Raw genomic sequence first — 17,367 nt, 5'->3', positions numbered from 1 at the left:
CACACGCTCGTATAAGCAGCTTCATCTTGCAGAGAAGCTGCCAGATTGTGCAGGCGGTGTGCTTGACTCTCTAACCATTCTGTACCTGCATCTCTTGTGCCTTTATGTAACTGGACCAGAACCTTGCCTTGCCCCTGTAGTCAATGAGTTTTAGTATCTGCCTCTCTGGATTCTGCTACTGAGCCAGGACTCCTGCCTGTGGAAGAAGAAGTGCTTTCTTTCCTCAGTGACTTTGTCTACTGTCACTGTGCCTTGTCACTGCACCCAAGTATGTAGTCAATGAGTTTTAGTATCTGCCTCTCTGGATTCTGCTACTGAGCCAGGACTCCTGCCTGTGGAAGAAGAAGTGCTTTCTTTCCTCAGTGACTTTGTCTACTGTCACTGTGCCTTGTCACTGCACCCAAGTAATGCCAGAGCCAGTCACCCACCTTGTCAGCTCTACACCTCTACCAGCACCCGGCCCTCTCCAAGCTCATCATTATTGTCAATAAAAACGTACGTATTTACAACCAATGATACTGGCCATTTAACTGGGCTCCTCTCAGTTAGTGGTGTGTACTTCTCACACTAAACTGACATGGCAAACAGCACTGAATGTTCTATCAGTAGGATATGCAGTAGGAATAATATGGGGAGGGGGATGGAAATAAAGGCCTATTATGACTAAGCAACAGGAAAAATACATATATATTTTATATGGTTTCTATTGTGTGTGTTGTTTTTTTTTAAAGAAAGCTGTGCAGTCTGACATGAGTAACATAGATGACAGAATCAGTGCAAGGACCTTTCACACAAAGTTACAAATACAAGTGTTCTGTAATCATTTCCCCAACATAAATACAGCCTTTCTTCAGTGTGTGGCTAGCTGAAGCCAACAGGACCCGGCCCATCACCAGCACCAGGGCGGTTCCGCTGTGGCTATCACAGCGGCAAAGGCTGGACAGTTGAGGCGGTTGCGAAAAAGCTTGTTGGGTGGAGCCATAAAGAAGAGAGGAAAAAAGTATAAAAATATCCAGAAATTTGGGTCTATAATTGGCTGTACCTCCCTGCCTTTTTTATGTGTGAGCACAGCCCAGTCCAGGAGAGCAGAAGCCATCCTATCCGTGAGTGAAACCCTACACTTCCCCCCATGCAGTTCCTTCACAGTCTGTCCTCCCATCCACAAGGTTGCTGAACCTCACCTTAACTCATTCTTTAACAACCCTGGACTGTCGCCTTGGATTTTATGATAATCCCATCTTGATTTCTGGCACCTGCAGAAGAGATATTCTGGATTATTATCACATGCTAATGATGCTGCCCCACTGCTGATTCTGGGTGTCAGTGCTGGAGGCGGAGAGACTTACACCTTCAGCAACGTTGACTGGGTGATAGGCCAGGTAAGAACAATACCCCTGCATTTTAAAATCAATCTGTCACTGCTGTCTTCCTTTAAAAAGACTTATTTACCTTAAATACCTTATTTTTTAGCATCTTTGAATTGTTGCCACAGTTTTTGTTTTTATCCATCAGATGTCAGTAAACTGTTAATTTTTTTCCCTCTTCTACTTCTTGGGCTACACATGGGAAAAAATGGTTCTGTTTTTTACATTTTGGGAATGATTAACGTGATGCTTCTGTTATACACATCTATGTTGCAGTCCCAGGTCTGCCATTGAGAGAGGAAGTGGAAACAGTCCTGATGACACATAGCCAAGTTCAGATACTGATGGAGGAAAACCAGCTTGTTTAGCTTTACCTTGGTTACTGTACCTGGTTTTAAAACTGTGGATTAACTCAACCCCGCCTTGGGAGATCCATGCAGTGTATTTAAAAGTAATCAGAGATGAAAGAAACACAAATTAAAATGTGCCTGTACAAATTTGGGTGAAGAGGATTAAGAACATGAATCCATACCTTGTTCTTTCATAGGCCACTGAGATTTTTTTCCCCACTGAAGTCTTGCTGGGCTGAATTTTTCAAGTTTTAAATGCACACTAATTGAGGCAATTAGAGTGATTCAGTTAGTGTGCCTATATTCCTCATTATTAGTACCAGTGAAACCAAGTAGCAGAAATAGCTCAGTGGAGAGACAGATAGCGAGACAGAGCACTTTGCTTTACCCACAGTAAATAATGCACTCTCTATTTCACAAACTATATAGTCAACAGGCTGCTGTTTTTAAAATGACCTCCCTCCACAACATTACTTGGAATCAGTTTATATTTCAATAACTTTCTTTCAAAATCTTAGAACCATATACAAACTATAAATTACATTTATTACTCCTTCATTCTACTTTTACCCAATTTTAGATCCCAAATTACAAATATGTTACAAAGATAGCAAAGCTTTGTTAAAACAAGAGAAATACTCCAAGCATCAAATGGACAATAATAATCGCAGTCCATATCAGTTAATAGCAATACAGTTAAGTTGAGCTGGATTTTTAAACTTAGCTCTGATTCATACTTTATCCATCAAATTATTAGTTTGATCATTTAGGATATTTACGTATTGACACAAGATGGATACCACTCACATTTGCCCAGTAAAAATTAAGGGGCAGTACAGAGATGAAACAGTTAGCTTAGCATAAACACTATAAGCAGGGGGAAAACTAACCAAGTACTGTCCAACAGTAACAAAATCTACCCACCACCACGCCTAAACTCGGTTATTAATGATGATTTGTTTCTTGTACAAAAACAATATTTTATGAGATATGTGTTGACATCTCACTCAAGGGTATATTAAGGAGAAAATTATTTTGCTTTCAAAAACATATTCCCATCCATTCCTTGGACAGTTACTTCTGGGTGAGTGCAAGATGTCTATGAGCTTTAGAAATTTTTATGTTTGGACAAAGTCAAGCTATTTGTTTGCTCCTGTTCCCAGTCTTTATGCTAAGCTACGCTAACCAGCTCTTCAGTCCCGTTTCATTTTGGATTAACAGATTTGATAGTGGTCTTCTCACCTACCTCACAACAAGAAAGCAACTACAGACTTCCTGAAATGTCTAACTGTTCCTTTAAATATGGCATTGGGCACAGTCTGGACAACAACCTGTAAGTTTGGATGCCATTCACTTCTGGAAATACATTAACTACATAATTTAATAGAAAATCAGAGCATGGAAAGTTGGTAAAGGATGGTAAGGAACTGTTCAGGACATGCATTATTACTTTCCAAGTTGTGCATAACTCTGTCCTCAACTTTCCCCAGTGACCCCCCACAGTGACAGTGTTTCAGTCAGGATGAGCCCATGTTATGGCTATGGTCAGTCATCTATCAGTCCTAATGGCAGGCATCATAACCGCTGGTGTACAATGAGTGCAAGAATAGTTTTGTATTTATATGTCTCTCAGTGCCACCCAAGCACAACAGCCTCATAAATGAAACCAGCACAGACAAACTGAAGATTTCTATGGGACATGCCGATGCATCAAAGCAGCACAGATTTCACTCTAGCAGCGCCAAAGGACAAGTACTCATGCTGCATAAATTACCTAATGCAATTTTAAATGAGCTTCTGACTAATCCTTTGGTAAGATGTGCCAGCAGTCATTGCATAAGGCCTGCTTCTCTTACAGCAGTCACCACTACAGGAACCATTTCTTCCACTTTGGTTTCCTTGTTGCTGTTCCCTAACTGCAAATTGTTTTTTGTTTTTTTTTGTTGTTGTTGTTGTTTCAGTGAAAAAAGTGTGAGACAGTTTGGCCAAGAGTGTTTGGATTCTTAATGTCTTTTAGTTGTGTTGTATATCTACAATGTACAATAAGTGTAGAGTTGGCTAAATTATGGTGTGTTGATGTTTCTACTGACCTTCCCACAGACTGGACAACTTGATGGTGGTAATAAGTTAAACAAAACAGAGCCAAACCAAAGCCAAGATGGAACTGCGACTGGGATTTAGGTGTACCCTGGTCTTGATCACTTTGGTCTTTACTCTTTCTGGTGAGAGAGTGGCAGCACAGAGGGCAGGTGAGAGCATTTCCTTTGAAAAGTCAGTGCTTGGACTTATATTGTGTGTATGTGATCAAATTCAATTGTATCTACCTACTCTAGGGTGTAAAAATGTCCACTATGACTTGGCATTTATCCTGGATACCTCATCCAGTGTTGGAAAAGAGAACTTTGAGAAGATCAGACAATGGGTGGCCAACCTTGTAGAATCTTTTGATGTGGCACCAGACAAAACAAGAGTAGCTGTGGTTCGCTACAGTGATAGACCCACAACTGAGTTCAACCTGGCGCAACACAGGACCCTGGGAGATGTCAAGCGAGCTGCCGGTAACATTCGCTACCTGGGGGGGAATACAATGACTGGGGATGCTATCAGCTACACCACCAGCAACATCTTCACAGAATGGAATGGTGCAAGGCCCATAGCCAGAGGCATTCAGAGGGTGGCCATTCTACTCACAGATGGCCGAAGCCAGGATTATGTTCTGGAGCCCTCCAAGGCCGCTGCCAAAGCCGGCATCAGGATGTTTGCTGTGGGCATTGGGGAGGCACTAAAGGAGGAACTAGAGGAGATTGCTGCAGAGCCAAAGAATGCTCATGTCTTCCATGTGACGGACTTTAATGCCATTGACAAGATCAGGGGCAGGCTGAGGAGGAGGCTGTGTGAGAGTAAGTCAGCTAACACATCTCTCAGACTGCATGCCACATGGCTTCTGTTTGAAGTGCCCGCCTCACCCTAAACATGCACTTAATCAAATTAGACTCTTATTATATTCTTTAACCATTATACAAGGGACACACCCTAACCACAAAACCAACCCCAAATGCCATCACAGCTTTTATTTGACTGAATATAAAGTGTGCCAGGGGCTGTTGCAAAAATTGGCTTGTAAATTTCAGTTTTCTAATCAAGACATTTATGAACATAGATGTTTTTCATTGCTGCTTTGGTGCAGAAGTATTTAGCACTGAAAAGCCTGTCTTATGTAAACCTCAATGGTTTTTCTACTAAGAAAACTTTTCAACACAGACACACAGGCTTAGAAAGTAGTTTACATAGCCAAAAAATTAGCAACAAATAAGTTTAAAATTAAAATAAACTCTGTATGGTGTCCAGCAGCTGTTGGTGAATGGCAGACAAGTATTTGTGCATGTGTGTTTTCATGAGGAAGATGGATGCTTTTCACTCCAGCGCTTGAAATTCCTACCTAAAATTAACCAGACAGGCAAAGAAAAGCATGTCTTAAGTCTTAACCTCAAACAGTAAATACAAAAATGGAAATGACATGACTACATGGCACAGAAGAACAATGACAAGCTCTCACTTTAATCTGCCTCTACAGTACATTGTCAATTTTACATGGTAAAAGTAGAGCTTCTTTTGTAGAAAATGTTGATTCAGACTTTAAAACAGCCTTATTCTTTTTAAGGAAACATCACCTTGCAGAGTGATGCTGGTGTAAGGGCAAACTGTAAAGTCACTGGCCTTTGACATTGCTCTTTGACTCCACAGATCTTCAATCTGCCAACCAGTAAAGTGAGCTTTATATAATGAAACATGCTGTACGGCAGTTTGTAGAACACACCAAACGCTAAATTTATACTGCATCAAAAGTTCCAGTGTTGTCTTTTTGTAATTTCTAAAATTGCCACAAGTGAGTCTCTAAGTATATCAGTGGTCAGCACAGCTGGCTCACTGAGCCATGGGAGTTATTTTCACCCAGAAAATTATAGCTCTAATGTTTCAAATGGGTCCAGGGCAGTGTCCATGCTAAATGTTGTCACCTTTGAATCTATATGTTTAAAAAGGACACTATTTATTCTTTCCTGCACTGATTCATTAAAACACTTGTGGCCTCACTTGAGAATAACCTACCAGCTCACGCACTCACAAGTAACAATACACAAATGACCTTTCATGACCCAATGAGAGAGAACTTTAATATCACCTAGAGTATGTTTAAAAATTCACTAGCCATAATGCCAACAAGTAATATGGGTAATAGTAAGAATGAAAAATGTATCAGTCTCTGACTGCAAAAAAGAATGGCAGTTGTTAGGTCTGTACTGCTCAAGCTTCTACTGATACTATGAACCTGCCTGAGACCTTCATTTCCAAAGGCAGGTTTACTGCCATTGCTTCCATTTTAGCTCACAGCCAGTCCCTAAATTATAGCTTAAGGGCCACAAGTGCAGGGAGTAACTCTGCTATCTAGTGTGCTGAGTCTCAGAGCTGTGCAACAACACCATCGTTAAAAAAGAGTGACGCACATCCCTTCATTCACAGAATAGTAATTTTTGGTAAACTCACTGGGTTCATAAACAGTATATATCAAGTCTGAGATCTTCCATTATCACTTAAAATGGACTTTAAAACACAAGAAAACAAAAACTCCTTCAGTTTCACTGCTAAACAAACTGAGGACAAACACACAGCTGAATTTAGAAATAAACCATGTCAAAGGAAGTTAACACCACACATGGAATCACTAAAACTATGCAAATGCTGACAGTTAAATTAGCTGCTTGGATATTCCCATTAGACATGCTCTGGGCTTTGCATGGAACAGAAAAAATAAGCAATGTCAACCAAGCTGTCCTCACAAAGAACAATGCAAAGGTTAAAAGCCTCTCTGATGTAATGATTTGTATAGCTGTGATTTTAGAAAATTGCAGGGTTCAGTAGTAGCTGTTTGGCAGATACTTGATCTATTAGGGAAGTTGGAGTGTCTCACTGTGATATTTTCAGCTGCTGTTAATATTTAAGACTGACAGCCAGAACACAGGCAAATTGTTAGGCTAATATTAGGTTTAATGAGAAGTTCCTCTGAGCAAATTGATTACAAACTGATGACAGGATCCTGATTTGCTGTTGTTTCCTGATCCACGGTATGAAAATGAATCTTGCCATGTGGGAGGGGTGAGAAAATTTTATTCATATTCATCTTGTCAGTTGTATGACTCACACAGAGAAAGAGATCATATATCAAAATTACATTAAATCAAGACGTGTCTACAGCAATGCAAGCAGCTCTGTCAGGTTGGATGTGGCGTAGGCACAGTAGTACTTTGAGTTAAATCCTATTATTTTAATGGTAACATGTTCACATTTACAGCATCAAACTGCTGATGTTTAATGGAGTTGTTTAAAATATGTCACTCTCAGATAGTGGTTTTTCGTGCCTTGTGAAAGTGATAATATCTGCTATAACCCCTAAAAATAAGTAGATACTATATACTTTATATTCCTTAGATAGCAATTCTACAGCCACATTAGCAGCTCTGTGGAACTGTTCTTGGGCACAGTGCTGCTTTGAAGTAAATGTCAGCATGCTCACAAGCTTACAGTAACAATGTCAGCATGTTAATATTTTGTATAACATTTACCAAATTCACTATCCTATCAGAATAACTTTCCTTCTCTGTGTTTTTCCTTACTTTACTAAACTTCGCTTCACTTAAGAGGCCGAACACTATTGGATCATTCAAGTCAATTTTCAGTGCCATGACAACCATAAAATATTCACCATCTTTAGGAAATATTTTTTGTAATTTGGGCAAACTGACCCTTAAAAAAATTCAATCAAACCTTTAAGTAAATGGCTGAAAAAAACTTTGAAAAATCAACTGGACTAGGTTTCTAGGTTTCTAGGTCTAGGACATTTCACCTTTCATCCAAGAGGCTTCATCAGTTCTGCCCAACTGGCATTGAGCTGGAGATATTTATCCCCATCGGTGGTGTTTCAGTCCTTTGAAGGCCAACAATGTCCCCTTTAAGTAAATGTTTACATCTATTAAACCAAACAGGATTCATAGCTACATTTTTAGTAGTGAAGCTGGCACCTTGACACACATCGAGAATTTTCCTCCTGCCAATAAAAACATGATGGTGTTGCATTTGTCAGTATCATCACCATCACAGAAATATGTGTGTGTGAAAATATATAACTGCTACTGCTCCTTAGGCCTGTAGGTGTGCCCCCTCCGCCCCCTGTGCAACATAGCCACCCCACCCCACACTCACCCAAACACTTCAGCCCTTCAGACATCAGACAGGAGAGCTGGAGGGCAGTCTGCCTGGTCTAGTGTTCTTCACATCATATATCAATCCGGAGACTGTGTTTCAGTAAGATTGTCACTTCCCAAACCAATCCAACACTTCACACCTTTTTCTTCTCACAGGAATTTCTGCGTCTTTTAACAAAACAAGTCTCCAACAGAAGGATACAAAGACGCTGTACCAGTTCAAATGTTCTCTCCAATGTGCTCCCATAAGATCCTCATATACTGATTCATAGTGTGTCTAGCTGAAGTATTGTCCTTTCTCCTCAGATGTCTTGTGTCCAAACATGAAGGTTCAGCCTGATCGTTTCAAACCCAACAGTACCAGTTATGGCCTTGAAGAGGTTCCAGGTATGTGCAGACTGCTCCTTTCCTAACAATAACAAGCAGTGTTGGCAAACTTGTAAATCACAACTTCAGCTCTTTATTTTTTAAGCCATTTCCTACACTCCCAGGTTTAGCTTTTATATATATTATTGCATTCAATGTTCCTTCATTTCCATCTGATTAGAAACTAAACTGGTTTTATTCATGACTTAATTTTGTAGTTCTGGCACACTCATTTTCTGCCCCATTTCATGCTGCCATCCTAAACACTCAGTATATTTGGAACAACAAAATGCTGTCAGACATGAATGTGCCCAACTTTACCCACTTTACATTATATTGAAAGCTGAGTTGCTGCATTTCAGAAATTTAAATGTATTTAATCTCCTGTTCCAGGCAGGCATTGGCTTAAAGCCATTTCCATATGCTATAAATGAATTATCTTGAATTGTGCAATCCATTACAGTGATATTAAAATATTTTTGTCAAGATTGCAGCAGCTGTATTTAAAAATGAACAGCAAAATGCAGGATTTAAAGTGAAAGAAAAATTTTGCACTTTTGTCTTCCTGCAAAGGGATAGATGAGACGATGGAAATCATCTGTACAGCTGTAGGGGAAGAAACAACAAGTTATCTTTTTTCTTTTATCACTTATGCTAATGGCCACTGGCGGTAGCTTAATAATTGCCCTTCAGGTATTAGATTGATGTAAATCTCTCAGAAACAAAATGAACACAGTAGCCATCCCTGGTAGGATAGTGGTTAAGGCGTAGCACTCTCGCTGGTGCGGCCTGGGTTCGAGTCGGGGTTGCATCAGGAAGGGCATCCGGCATAAAACACATGCCAAATGTCAACATGCGAGTCGTCAGTGTGACGATTCGCTGTGGTGACCCCTAAACGGGAAAAGCTGAAAGTGATTTCTAGTGGTATTTCCAGAATGTAGACCTATTCATTTAAGGGGGTAAGACAAAATGAACTAGTTTTGCTCTTCAGATGTATCTTTTTTTCAAATTCAGTGGTTAAACTAGTCTTTTACCAAGCAAAGCACATGTCTAGTCCTCCATCATTTGCTGTTTTTATTTCATGCATTCCAAACTACTGTGTTGGTTTCTCAGAAGTCTTGAATAGCGTTTCTCCAGAAAGGTCGGATGTTGTAAGAGTGTCTTTTGGGGGCTCTGAGTTCCTGTCTATGTCTCACTCCCACCCACATTCATCACACTAACAGAAATAACAGATGCATAGCCATGACTGTTTGGACTCCTGCTACTCTGAACTTCATGGAAAGAGAGATGTCAGTGGTGAAAGCTGTGTTTAGAAATGCTGATTCACATTTGGCTGGCACACTGACACCCGATAACCGTTGTCAGGGCAAAGATGATGGATGAACTCTTTTGTGCCAGCATCCAGTTATTGTTCTCATTATTGAAGTAGTCTGTGTTTCTTAACAGATTCATGTTAGGCTAGAAAAGTCTATAAAACGACGTTTCAGTCTTCATTGTCACTAAAACACTGCACCCCATTTCAATATAATAATGAGTAACAGTCATCCACAAATTAACCAATTGATCAAGTATTTTTGTTTTTACCCACTAATCATTTAGGTTATGGGAGGTTAATTATATCCCAGCATGCACTGAATGAGAGACAGGGTACACCCTCAGCATATAATATGGCTGGCACCCACTACACTAAACAGCACATTCACTCCTGACCAGCATACCTTCAAGCTGTAGGAGGAAACAATGCACCAGGAGGACATCATGAAGACACAACATGTAAACACAGAAAAACCCCAGGCAGACTTAGTCTGTGTGTAAATGCATTTTTGCTTTTGCACTACTACCAATTATCATGTAATAATACTTTATTCCAGTGAATCCCTATAAATTATTCAACTACATGCAGTATAATCTGCTGTAATTTAGTAAATATGAAGCTCCTACTAGCAACCACTTAGTTTAAATAGAGACTGGAAACTCTTTCTTTAAGCACTTAACTAGTAATACAGTAGTGCTGTCACAGTCTAAAAATATTTGATTACAACTTGCTGCCGCTTGTAGCGAGTGCTGAAATTTACGCAAGTATTATACATTTATTTATTTATTTTGGTCATTTGTTATTAGGGTATTCATGAGTAAGCATAATTTGAATACTTTATATACTGTTGAGTGGTGCTGGTAATAAATACATAAATAATATTAGTAATATTTTGTCTGCTGCTCACGTTTTGTGTATTGCTTTAAGACAGCTGTCAAACAAATGCGGTTAAATAAAAAGGTTTTGTTATTTTTATTAAGGAGCAGAAATGGAAATGCTAAGTAAAATACAAGTTCATCAAAATTATAATGAAGAACAGAACTACTAGTACTCTAAATGTACTTGGTTACTTTCCACTACTGAAGCAAAATTAGTTTTGGTGCTGCTGTTAGATGAAGAAGTCTTCAAATTTAACATCACAAAGTGGTACAGTTATGTTCTCTCCACTTGTTGAAGTGACTTTATAGTCCAAATCAAAGACAGCCAATCAGCAGTGATTGACAGTAGAGCAGTCTATGCTTCTGAGCAGCGAGGACAGCATCACTTCTCACTGACGAGACATGTTATCATATTTTCACCACTGGGCAAGTGCTAATTATGTGGTTTTGCTTTTTCTCTAAACCACAAATAAATGAGAACAAACGTCAGATAAATCACTGAAACCCACTGATGTTTTCTTAGGCAGATATACCGCGTCATCACATGTGCTAGAAGCACTCTGCATTAAAACTGGGCTGTGTTGTTTGTTTTTCTGAGTCCAGTCCAAAATCCCAGTCTCCAAAATTAAATGACAAATTGTTTCTTGAAGCCAAAAGCTAGGTTATTGTGGAATACACCATAAATACATTGTACATTGCATTGATTTATGTTTCTTTTATGTTTAGCTACCAGCACTACAAATGAAATGGTGCTCACTAAGAAGTTACTGTCTTGATGGAAGATTGCAAATTTAGAAATAGATTTCATGATGATAACAGTTCCCAAAGTATGGTCCAAGGATCATCGGGAGTACATAGGGAGAATCAGGATTTTTTTCATACTTTAGATGGTGGCACAGTGAGAGAAAGTAAAATGATGATTATATTTCTACTATAAGAGCTCAAGGGCTCTATTTTCCTGTAAGAGGGCGCAGGGCTAAACTCATGTCTACAATAATACATTATCATAGGGAGGAATAGATGGTGAGCAGGTGGAGTAGGGGCTGGCTTTAGTTCTGTCCAATCAAACCAGCTCCTCTTGTCCCCTTTAAAGAGCAGGATGGAAACCTGACTGACTGATGTCACTGATGTCAGGACATGGAAACATGAGAGGAAAGATTCTTTCCCTGTGTCTTCTTCTCCTGACAGTTATGTTCTTCATTCCTAAATTAAGCGATCAAACTATTTATGTAGAAGTACTGAACATAAATATTCACTCAGCAGTCTGTTAATATCACTGACCAGTGTTTGTGCATGGAGGATAGAAAGTGTCTGGTCCTGTAACCAGCAGCAATTATATAATGCAATTTACTCACAGCTTCATCCAGTGCACAAAATCCACGGGGGTCCTGAATGTGACCTTATAAACATTTCAGTATCTTTAAGATCATACAATATAATCATATTGTAATCACTGTGTTTATGTTGAAACTGATTGTGGTCTACCAGAGGCCACAGTCAGTGGATGTGTCGTCCATGTTATCTACAGCTGCTGCCCAAGCTGATCAAAATGCTAAAACAGAGCGGTTATTGCTATTGTTCTTTTGAGCTAAAACGAGCACCAAAGTTGCACTGTGCTGCCTAATCAGCACACACATGGCCTCAACTGCTTCCCTCCTCCCACCTCAGCGTATGCACATTATGCAAAATAGACATGCGTCCAAGCAAAATTGTATAACGACTGTGAATAAGGTGGTGCAGAAATTGTGCTGGCATGAAAATAGTGCCCCAAATCTACACTGAGCCCCTCTTGGGCCAAAATGTAATCACACAGCTGTCTGAGGTCTAAACCTCCCTGACATGACACAAGTGCTCTGGTTTTTCCAAACCACAGTAAGCCTACAACTGTAGCATAGCTTTAAGACATACACAGAGAAGTATGTAAAACAGGTTTCATTCTTTGATTGAGCATGTAAAGACTTTCTCTACATCCAGAGAAGTACAAGACAAACAGCATTTATTGTCATGAGCAGATCCATAGGCTCCCACTTGCACAACAGACACTCTCTATGTTGGCACAGAGATAATGTCACTCTCTGTGAGATATTTGCCAGTGATTATGACTTGACAGCCAAGAAACTTGTGGTCTGAGTCAGACATGTATTTAATGTGGGCTGTCTAGTCTGACCCGTCAGGGTACCGATCACACACAAGTAGCTGCAGAGTCTTTGCGGCTTTGTGCTCACTATCTAATGCACCAGTGGTGCCATCTGCTCTGATCAAAAGAATGCTGTGCATGCGTTCGCCTTTCCCAGTCAGTGAACTCATCTGGTTTTTCCCTGCAGATCACAGCACTGGTTGTTTCTGACTGTTCAAAATAACTTTTTGAGTTGATTATACGCTATCCACTGCCAGTCCAAATTACAGCTTTGTGCTGAGATAGTCTTCAAACAGCCTCAGAAACGGCACTGTGAGCGAATGTGCACCATGCGAGCACGGTGACAGAGAGAATCGAGGGCAGCAGAACTCACAGCTGCACGGCTTCCTCGAGCAACCCTTCAACTAGACTGATGACCGGCAAAACATTACTTGTGTATACAATAGCATCACCAGTGCTTAAATGCTAGAGCTGAAGCATCAGATAACCTTACTCCATAGGCTTCCTTAATCCCTACATTTTTATTACTTATCACATCATTTATGCTGGACTGCTGTTGTGATTCACAAGTAAGCCAAGTGCTTTTATGCCAGCAGATTTCACTTTTTTCAGTTAGCTGCATGTGTTGGGCTTCGGTGCTTGTGCAAGTATGAGCCTGTCCTTTGGTTTTAAGCTTAAAGACTTAAAGACAAAGCTTTAATGTGTCACTTTCACATGTGCCATTTATCCTACTTGACACTATGGTCTTTATGGCTTAGTCTGTTTTGTCACAAAGTCAGCATGTGGCAAGGCAACAAAAACAATGCTGATGACAGAGTTCAGCGTGTGTGGAAGGTGACTAAAGTATCAAGACAGGGCATGCTGAAAAACACACACACACAACAGCTTAATAAGAAGATACAGCTCCATCTACTGACCAGCATAGGTAGCCGTTAAGATGAAAGTGAATAAATGGTGGCATCCAATTAAATTGAAGTGTATAAGAAATGTCCCTCTAAAATGTCTTATTTGTGTACAAACCAGCACAGAGAAACTCTCCACCCTGTGGTATAGTAAGTGTAATCTTAGCCAATAGTGTGTCTGGGATACTTGGTGACCTTCACTGGATCATTGATCCCCTCACTTATTCAGTTTATTATGAAGCTTTTGTTTTAAACCTTATTTTTCACTCTGTTGCTAATGGCACAGAGGCAGCCTGTTTGTCTACCACCTGTTTAGCTGCTATTTTTAATCGTATCCACGAAGCTTTTTCCAGACTTTCACATTACCACGCTAATGTTTCCTGCTTGGTTTCCTCATTTAAAGATTGGTGCACCAGTGTTAATTTTCTTACAGGAATATGTTGAGGCTGTTCTCATCCTGTTGACTCTCTAATGGCACAGTCTGCTTTCAGAAGAGCTCTTTCATCAGAGTCACAACCACAAGCTTTCAGAGAGATCTGCTGGACAAACTGGCAGCATTAGTGCTGTACAAGCTCTCATCCTGCTGGCAATGCCATAGCTACAGCACTTGTTTGTTGTACAAGGGAGTAGCCTTTCTAAACCACCTAAATATGGTCTGTGGTTACACCACTTTAAATCACATTCTGCAAGACAACGTACACACATGTGCATGCACTCTCAAACTCACAAGCAGACCTTACTATTGATGGCAACTAGTTTTTTTCCTCTGGCAGAAAATCAAACAGATGTTTGATGGCCAACAAATGGCTCTATTTTCCAGTGATTCACTAATGCAAACAGAGGGACTGCAGGGTGTGGTGAGAAGGACAGGCCCGATTAAGCTTCAGCATACCCTGAGAGATTTGAGAAAACCATAAGTCATCCTCACGACTCAGTAGCACCGCTGCTTATTTATGTGTGACATTGTCTTGAGTCCAACTAGGCTACCTTATGTGTTCCTGCAGGGTTTGACCTGATGAAATACTTCAATGTGAGGGATATTCTGGGAAGCAGAGTTGATGAAGGCCAAAGTTCTTATGTTCGACTTGGTGCCATGCCCATTGTAAGGCAAACAGAGTAAGTGACCAGCCACAGTAGTGCATTTAATGCAGTACAGTGCATAGTTTCTTTAGAATATTGTGAAAATGAGATGCATATAATATGTACTGAATATCTAAACTGTGAGCAACTGCAACTGTGTGTGTATCACTATGTGAGAAATAACAATGGGTCTTTATTCCACAGAGATGTGTTTCCTCAAGGCTTGCCAGATGAATATGCCTTTGTGACGACTTTCAAATTCAGGAAAACGTCCAGGCGTGAAGACTGGTACCTCTGGCAGGTTTTTGACAAATATGGAATCCCACAGGTAGGTAAATGTAAATAGTAATAAATGTGACTGTTTATGGGTCCAGATTTGGCCTAGTTACAATACAAGGTCAATCTGGAAGAGGCTCGGCTCACTGATGATCCAAACAATTAAACTATAAGTCCAGACTCCGGGTTTCCAAATGGAAAATCACAATAGTAATACTACAGTATATTTAATTCTATAATTCATGTTATTCAAGTTACATTTTTTAAAACCTGTCTCCTGACATTTATATTAAAAAGCAAACATTTTTAAGCTTTGTGTCTTACACTGAATTAACAGAAAACGAGGTTTAAATTCCCTGCACTTCTCTATAGCCTATCTTGACTTGAACTTGGCTGCCTGTATTTTTCAGCTTCTATTATTAACATTATCCTGCCTCTGACTTGTCAGGTGTCCATTCGTCTAGACGGCGAGAACAAGGCAGTGGAGTACAACGCTGTCGGGCTGACAAAAGATGCTGTCAGAGCTGTGTTCAAGAGCCCTCAACTCGAAAACCTGTTTGACCGCAACTGGCACAAGATTGCCCTCAGTGTGGAAGCCAAGTCTGTATCTCTGTACCTGGACTGCAAACACATCCAGACCCTGCCCATTGAAGACAGGGAAGACATTGACATCCAGGGCAAGACTGTGATTGGGAAAAGGCTGTATGACAGTGTGCCAATTGATGTCAGTTTTCACCTGCATGAGTTTGAATACTGTAATGCACAGAAATATAAGTACATTTGTTGAGGTTAATATGTTCATCTGTCTGTCTCTATGCAGTTTGACCTCCAGAGGATGATGATTTACTGTGATTCCAAACATGCAGAGCTGGAAACCTGCTGCGATCTACCCAATGGTCCAGTGAGTATTTTAGGCTATAGTTTTTAGTAAATGTAATAAAATTATTTTTTATAGGCTGCTGTGTCACAGATCTCGTGCCATATCTCTCTCCACAATGTTGGCAACATTGGCTAAGCTAATATTATAAAGAATCTGAATAATTATACAAGCTACTTGTAGTAGGATACTAAAAATATACAGCCAATCTTTTTTTTGTCTTTTCTGCTGAGACAACCAGTCTATACATAGGCATTTTGATAAAACATGCCTGGAGTCTCTGTTGGTTGGCCAGCAACCTTACTGTGAACATAGGTGTCCAGAAAGTTGCTGCACCAGCCAAGATATAGTTACAGCATATCAGACAGTTTCAAAGTATTCTTAACAAAATAAACAAATACGATAGTGTTATTTTGTTTGCTTTAAACTGTCGGTGTATTTTTAACTTCAGAGCCACGATAGTTGCTTCCCCTTACTTCTATGCTAAGCTAACTGCCTCCAGGCTCTAGAGCCGGACTTTTTCTTTATGCCACACTTTATCCACAGGCATGACACTGATTTTGATTTTCTTATCTAACTATGGTAGAGTGAATGAATACACATTACTGAAAATGTGCAAACACTTTAAATACCAATCAGTTCCTTACAGCTACTGTTTAACCTCATTCACACTACCATGTTTTTTTTATTTTTTTATTTGATGGTTGCTGTTGACCTTAATGTTATCTGTTCAGTGCCCTAAAAAAGTGGTGACAGAGGCCCCCCCTGTGGAGATTCCCACTCCAAGACCGACCAATGTGGAGCAGCAAGGAGTCCCTCAAGTGAACTGCTCCTGCCCTGCTGGAGAGACGGTAAAGCCACCTGATTTTACCAGACTTTAATCCTGCTGGTTATTTCTATGGATGAGTGGGGATCCTTTCTTTGAGCGTTTTCGACAGATGTCTGCATTTTTGTTTCTCACAGGGAGCGATCGGTGCACCTGGTGTTGCAGGTCCCAAGGGTGAAAAGGTCATCTAGCCTTGCCTTTAAGCACTCGTTTGTGTGTGACAATAGATACAGTTTCCTTATGTTCCAAAGTTAGTTGTTCTGTTTTTATATTGTGTCAACATGCCTACCTTTTCAGGGTGACACTGGCCCTCAGGGTGCCATCGGACTGCCTGGCATCAAAGGGGAAAAAGGAGAAACTGTATGAAAACTTAAAGTGTGCACATTTACACATGTAGTTTTTGTTTTAAACAAGTCATAATAGTTAATTGACTGAGTTTTAGTTTATCACGTTTAGTGTTGTGCTCATAGTTTCAAATATTTTTGGCCTATATATTGTCAGACGCAATTTATTTTAGATTGCATGCTTTCCAACTATTCTGCTTTTTTTCCTGCCTCGATAATAATTAATCCTTATTGATTAATTATTTGCAGGGCAAAATAATCTCTGTCAAAGGTGACAGAGGTGAGAAGGTAAGTAAACCTTCTCTTCTTGATGCCACATGAGCATCATGGTCACCCTATATACATGTTTCTCTCTAAGCATATATTTTATGCATGTAAATCTTACACAAAATAAT

General features: G+C 40.0%; 1 protein-coding gene and 1 long non-coding RNA gene across 3 annotated transcripts in view; both read left to right on the top strand.

Annotated features, from left to right (window-relative positions):
• Positions 1–278: 278 nt before the first annotated feature.
• On the top strand, positions 279–3,889 carry LOC109968573 (uncharacterized). 2 transcript variants are annotated; one of them, XR_002276121.1, is made up of 4 exons: positions 279–495; positions 1,072–1,166; positions 1,260–1,379; positions 3,815–3,889. It is a non-coding gene; the product is annotated as an uncharacterized LOC109968573 (long non-coding RNA). The 2 variants fall into 2 exon arrangements; XR_002276120.1 differs by having other exon boundaries at positions 1,072–1,379.
• A 4-nt stretch (positions 3,890–3,893) lies between these two features.
• col22a1 (collagen, type XXII, alpha 1) overlaps positions 3,894–17,367 on the top strand; it is a gene marked incomplete at its 5' end in the record, with an annotated part of 62,803 nt that continues 49,329 nt past the window's right edge. The window contains 8 exons of the mRNA XM_020614950.1: positions 3,894–3,963; positions 4,048–4,614; positions 8,278–8,358; positions 14,574–14,685; positions 14,854–14,977; positions 15,374–15,649; positions 15,746–15,826; positions 16,537–16,653. Of these exons, the coding sequence (XP_020470606.1) occupies positions 3,894–3,963; positions 4,048–4,614; positions 8,278–8,358; positions 14,574–14,685; positions 14,854–14,977; positions 15,374–15,649; positions 15,746–15,826; positions 16,537–16,653 (1,428 nt within the window). The remainder of the gene's footprint in view (positions 3,964–4,047; positions 4,615–8,277; positions 8,359–14,573; positions 14,686–14,853; positions 14,978–15,373; positions 15,650–15,745; positions 15,827–16,536; positions 16,654–17,367) is intronic.

Source organism: Monopterus albus, unplaced genomic scaffold (genome assembly GCF_001952655.1).
Source record: "Monopterus albus unplaced genomic scaffold, M_albus_1.0 scaffold154.1, whole genome shotgun sequence".
Lineage (NCBI taxonomy): Eukaryota > Metazoa > Chordata > Actinopteri > Synbranchiformes > Synbranchidae > Monopterus > Monopterus albus.
The sequence above is the reverse complement of the archived record's forward strand: the minus strand, read 5'-3'. Positions and strand labels throughout refer to the sequence as shown.